General features: G+C 40.7%; 1 protein-coding gene across 1 annotated transcript; it reads right to left on the reverse strand.

Annotated features, from left to right (window-relative positions):
* Nucleotides 1–2035: 2035 nt before the first annotated feature.
* asip2b (agouti signaling protein, nonagouti homolog (mouse) 2b) lies at nt 2036–6118 on the reverse strand. Its single transcript, XM_030364830.1, has 3 exons — nt 5707–6118; nt 4102–4172; nt 2036–3640 (listed from the first exon to the last, which is right to left on the reverse strand). The coding sequence occupies exons 1-3, from the start codon at nt 5816–5818 to the stop codon at nt 3473–3475; spliced, it is 351 nt and encodes a 116-aa protein (XP_030220690.1). The 5' UTR covers nt 5819–6118; the 3' UTR covers nt 2036–3472.
* Between the last annotated feature and the right edge of the window lie 221 nt (nt 6119–6339).

Below are 6339 nucleotides of genomic sequence, written 5' to 3' on the forward strand. Positions count from 1 at the left end.
TAGAGAAAGGGGTTTATTTATCAAATACAGAAAATAGTCCCACCATACACGCACACATTTTTCATTCACTACACACTCACGCTTTCAAATTTCATTCACTCAAAGAGGCTACTGAACTTATGTTTCACATAGAACGTGAACACAAAACATTACGTAATCAATTCAAATAGGCTAACACTAAAACAAATAAGGCCAATAGGCCTAATAGAACGAATATCGGGTGACAAGATCATTAAAATGGCTCACAATCCAGCATCAGCTGTTTGATGTCGCGCATCAAAATAGCACTTTGCCCCTGTGGAAGGGTTCGCATAATTATGTGCCAGATTGGGTGGCGGTATGAAAACAGGAAATGTGATACTCCAGACAGGAAGTAGTAACCAGACCAGCAGACCAATCACAGCCTTGCAGGCTGCGCGGCTCGCGTAAAAGCTTACGTAAAAAATGACGCAAGTCTAGAAAAATCGCCCGACGCACGCAAGACGTGAGAAGTCGCGCAAGGGGTGCACAAGGGCGCGCAAGGGCCTCTTGCGCTTGCGCTTACGCTTACGTAACTGAGCATAAATCGGCCTTTATGATGGTGCTGGTAACGCAAGCGGGAAAGCGTGCGGCGTTCAAGCACGCATCGCAGCACAGTTTCCCGCAGCAGTCTACATTCACTGCAGAAACCACGCTCTCAACTTGCCGATTGTGCAATGTCAGGGATATTTGTAACTGTCTAGACCGGGTCCAATAAATAATGAACTTCATCACAGCCTCACCGAAGCGCCTTAAGTGCTTTATGGCGAACAATCGCAAAAAAAAACGCCTGCAGAAATTCTCCGACACCCGCTGGTCTCAGCATGATTCGTGTACGGTAGGCTATGTCTTCTGTCATTGATCAATATGAGGACATTTTAACCACGATGGTTGAATTAAAATCAGAGGGGAGACAGCAAGTGCAGCTCGAAAGTGACCTCCCACACAAGAGCAATGGAATCATTTGATTTTATTATGTGCCTAGTGAGAGGGTTGTCTTGTGACGTGGCGTTTGATCGGTACATTTTGGCAGCGCATGTATTTTTGGAATTTTTAATTGCTGCAATAAATTATGTTGTTGTTGACTTCTAACATGTCTCTGTCTTTGCTGTTTAACAGTAGTCTATGATTAATATATCGGCGGTAACCACTGTTTTGGGAGTACCTATTGCGAAATTGCGCCAGCTGGACATTCCGTGGTATTGGATGTGTTTTAATAAAACGTTAATGTCCGCTGGTGACGCCACTGAGGCTAAAGTAGGCTAAGGATGCTCTTAGCACCCTACGAGTACCCCTGGAGCCCTCGTTAGCTACAAGTGTTTTCACGACGTTTGTTACCAACAATGCTTTCGGGAAACGGTGTGAAAACTGTACGATGCTCGTACGACGCACTTCACAAACCAGGAAACGGGGCCCTGGTCATGGAGTTCTGGAAAATAGGACTAGGCTTTTTTGGCCAATGACATTGTCAGTTAATTTGTTTTCCTTGTTTCCATGGCTGCAGCACACTGTGTTTGTATGCCCATTGGTTTCGTATCGTGCATCCCAGGGGTACTACGAGAAAAGAGGCCAAATAACACACAGTCCAAAACAAAAAACTATTTTCAGACCCAGAACTGAATGTTTATCAGAGAATGGACTGGTTCTAGGATTTTTTTCCGGAGAAGCTAGTATTTGTTACATAGCTCCTTTAAGCAGAGTAAACCGCTAGGGTCCATTTAAGGTTTTAAGTGCTTTGACTAGTTAGATATCATGAAGTGAACAGTTTTCTGTAGGCCTGTCACTCATCAAGTTCAGAACTCAGAGAGCTATGCTCACACACTGCTTAGACACAGACTAATTTCTTCATAGTCAAACTGATACCTAATCGAAATACATAATATTTTGATTATGTGTACAAAATACTACTAGTACTACACACACACACACACACACACACACACACACACACACACACACACACACACACACACACACACACACACATGTATGCATAATCACGATAATTCACACAATGTTCAGAATATATATATATATTTAATATCATGAAAACTATTACATTTAAAAGGAGACAACTAATAACTGCTGGAAAGAAGATAATGAAATATAATAGAGCATGCAACGCTAGCAACACCAACATATGGGTTCAAGCAATCAGGTATGGCTGTAGACATGGGAATGGACTGACATAGAGAAGAATGTCAGCAGCATTACTGAGCGATGTTTGTACCCCTTGGGCCCCGACTCCATGAGAGTCTGTACTTCTCTTTGAAATCCCAGACTCCTGTTCCTTAAACCACAGGTCACAGGTTCGCGAAACACCCATAATAATGAAAACAAGATCTGGATGGCATGGGGGCGGATGGGGAATCAGCCCCCATATTACATTCATACAGTTCAGTAGTCTTTCAGAAGTTCTCTGTCTCAAGTGTGCATGCAGAGATGAAGAACAAGAAGAAGAAGAGTGATTAAAGTATGCTAATAATTATTTATTTGAGATCAAATACCGTAGTAGAAAATAAAATATACTTAATAGATCTACATCATAACATGAAACAAACAAAATAATATATTTGTCTAGATTCGTATTTGAGTATGTATCACCAAGCCTACCCTGAGAGAAAGAAATGGAGTGCAGAAAACTTGAGTCAATGAGTACATAGCTTAAGGACAATGGGCTGTTTCGCTATTTTAGCCTTTATACCATTATATATTCTTCTTCATATTTGTCTTCATTTTAGCTGGGGCGGGTAAAGGCAAACAGGTGAGAACCAGATCGTAACCATGGTAACTTAACTGATCTGGCTGTAAGCTTTGAGTCTTTTTTTTACATTCCCGTAGAGGTAGGCATTCAGTCCAGACAGCATTGTACATGTAAGGGTTTAACACGCTGGTCGGTGGCTGGGTTCACTGGTCCGTTGGTCTGCCTGTCTGTCTGTCTCTTTGTTACTCTGTATTTCGATCTAGCTGTCTGCCTGTCTAGCTGTCTGTCTTTCTGTCTAGCTGTCTGTCAGTCATCCGGTCTAGCTGTCTGTCTGACTGTCCGTTTGTTTGCTGGTCTGTTTGTCTAGCTGTCTATAGCTGGTCTAGCTGTCTATCTGTCTGTCTTTCTGTCTAGCTGTCTGTCAGTCAGCTGGTCTAGCTGTCTCTCTGTCTTTCTGTCTAGCTGGCTGCCATCTGTCTTTCTGTCCAGCTGTCTGTCAGTCGGCGGGTCCTTCTGTCTGTCTGTTTGTCTGTTTGTCTGTTTGTCTATCAATCAGCCAGTCTAGCTTTCCGTCTACAGGTCTGTTCAGCTCTGTTTATCCATGTGTGTATGTATTTCAACGTTGGTCTGTGTATTTTTATTTTCTATTTTCCACACCAAACGTATGTACTGCATGCCTAGCAATGTGTGGTTTTGCATTTAGTCATTAGTCAAATATGTGTGTGTCTGTGTATGTGTGTGTAAGGCCTCTCAGGTCTTGCGGCTGCACTGCTCGCTCATCCTCCAGCAGTGACAGATGGTGTTGAAGAGGCGACAGCGGCAGGAGGCGCAGGGGTCGCAGCAGGGGAGGTATGCCGAGCAGTTCTCCATTAGGCGGCTGCAGCGACGCACTGGCATCATGCTACTTGCCTTGAGCTTCTACACACACACAGACACACACATACGCACACAGACACACACACACAAACACACGCACGCACACAGTGACAACACGCAAGCATATAGAGATGGGGCGAGGTTACAAGATCGATATACAAGATAGAGAGAGAGCGCCAGAGAGGGAGTGTGTGTGGTGTGTGTGTGTGTGTGTGTGTGTGTGTGTGTGTGTGTGTGTGTGTGTGTGTGTGTGTGTGTGTGTGTATGTGTGTTAGACAGGAACAATTATAGGAACAATTATACAGACATGTACGTATAAAAAAATGTGTGTGTGTGTGTGTGTGTGAGGAATCATTATAAGGCAATCGTAGGAACAATTATATACAAATACGTGTATGTGTTTGTGTTTGTGTTTGTGTGTGTGTGTGTGTGTGTGTGTGTGTGTGTGTGTGTGTGTGTTTACACAGTATGCATGGATGTATCTTTTTAAAAGGGGGTCTTACTGGCAGATGATTTCCTTGGCCAATTGGGATCCTTCGTCGGGCAAACAGTCTCTTCTTCCCATGGCTCAAGTCTAGGAGGATCGATTACAGCAATATTCAATATTGTTTAAAAAAAAAAAAAATGCATATTTATTTAATATTTTTTGGTCAGCATGGAACACTTCACTGATGTCCTTCATTCTGCTATTCTCCACAATTGTCAAGTGAGTGAGTGTGAGTGAGGGTTTCTTATATACTTGGTGTGTTTCCAGCACTGATTATTAGTACTCAATTCACTCATTCCCCAGACGGAATCAGGGTGAGCTAGAGCAAACTAGTCCTATATATATACTAGTCCTATATATATATATATATATATATATATATATATATATATATATATATATATATATATATATATAAACACACTGCAGTGAAAAAGGAATCCCATGTTGTTAAGGAGTTTTTTGATAGATTCAGATTAACTTCACATCAAGTCATTACTCCTCATAAATGTTTATAACTGACACACCTAAAGGGCCCAAAAACACATTGTTATGCTGGAATAATTGCTTTATTTCCACCATGCAACAGATTGAAATAATAATATATAATACAAATTTGAACCGTCTTTAAATATACTTTTTTTTATACATGCTTTGCTTGAGGATGTGGTAATGGTTAACGGTATATTTTTTTCTTTCCGTCAATGTCAAACTCTTTCCATGTCGATCATGGTAATGTTATGCATTAAACACAGTCCATTGATTGTGGTTACTAATGTATGTTGGATACAGAGTCCTACAGCTTCGGGCAACAACCCCCAACTTTCTTGATATATTTATTCACTTGAGATTAAATTAAATGTGAACAAAACATTCATGTTTTATTAAATATGAAAACAATATGAAAGTGGCCCCAATTCAATAATTCCATAAAGACTCTCTCCGCCTCTTTGATCTCTTTAATGTGTAAGGCTAAGATGTTTAAATTCACAGACTCATCAAATTCTGTTATTCAGGACAACTATAGGCTTCTAAATGTACATTTTATTATTATTATTATTATTATTGTTATTATTAATATTTTTAACCTATACATGTGATTGCATTGAAAACCAGTAGGATTACCAATGAAAACAAAGTTCAGCAATTAGTTCCATATAATTTCCATTCAGGCCTAAATTGACCAAACTTTTCACATCATCTGATGGAAAATTTTCCGAATCTATTTATAGTCAACCATTTATTATATTCTATAATTTGACCCAAGCACAATCTGATAAGTTGGATGAGGAGCACAAAGATAAGTAGCAGCCTCCTATCTTGAATACTATATGAGTGAATTCACAGCCAATTGACGATATATCCGACCTGCTCAGATGTTTGAGCATGTCACAAGATCAAACATTACCGTATTCTCATATCCGGTCCAATGCTGTATCCAATAATAGGCTATCACTTGACAGATTATATAGGCTTACTAACGCAAAATAAGAAGTTGATTTGATCAATCATCCGTCATTCATCCGATGATCAATCATCAATCATTATCAGAAATAGACGTGTTTACTAAATAAAGTCTAAGGTGAAAATGTAGATAAACTGAAAAAACACTAGGTCTTACCGGCATCATTCTCCTTCTCACTCGTATTTTTCTTCAAGTCCTCTGCCCAAGACAATGGAATGAATAAAAGGCAAATGAAGAGTGGGACGTATTTAGCCTTTTTAATCCACATTGTGAGGAAATCTGTTGACGAGAAATGACAATAAACGTTTAACGGTTTATTGAACTCCACAGGTAGCGAGCTAGTCGGTATAATCCTTACATGTTTTTAGACTCGTCTCCCTTTAGCGGTTCTCTCCACCTCGGGTCGGTCTGAGGTCTTCTGGTGCTGGCGGAGGCTTTAAATAGAAGTGGGTTGTGGTTCTGCGCGTGGGTCCAGACCCTGAGCTAGCGCGTTTCTTCGAGCATGTGTTCTTTGTGTTGGTGCGAGCGGTGGTGTGTGGCTCGTGCCCATTTTTCAGACGGCATGAGAACACAAACAGCTCGTTCCTCACTATTGAGCTGCTTTCACACATACACGTACAGCCCGCAATTAGCCCCGTATTCTCCTGACGGGCAATCAATAAAAATACATCTTGTCTTGTTATAACAAGATATTTATCGTGTTAGATAAATTCTAAATACTTGTGTTTGTAAAGCTATGGAGGAAAGATGGAAACAATCATTTGACCTCCTGTCTCTGGGAACATTCCC

This window comes from Gadus morhua, chromosome 8, assembly GCF_902167405.1.
Source record: "Gadus morhua chromosome 8, gadMor3.0, whole genome shotgun sequence".
In the NCBI taxonomy this organism is placed as follows: domain Eukaryota; kingdom Metazoa; phylum Chordata; class Actinopteri; order Gadiformes; family Gadidae; genus Gadus; species Gadus morhua.

Bases quoted from the DNA above. Each gene is read 5' to 3' on its own strand.
- asip2b (XM_030364830.1), bottom strand. From the start codon at position 5,818: ATGTGGATTAAAAAGGCTAAATACGTCCCACTCTTCATTTGCCTTTTA. The intron at 4,173-5,706 runs GTAAGACCTAGT...CGATCCTCCTAG, and splicing joins TGAGAAGGAGAATGATGCCG to ACTTGAGCCATGGGAAGAAG. The intron at 3,641-4,101 runs GTAAGACCCCCT...GTGTGTGTGTAG, and splicing joins GCCAAGGAAATCATCTGCCA to AAGCTCAAGGCAAGTAGCAT.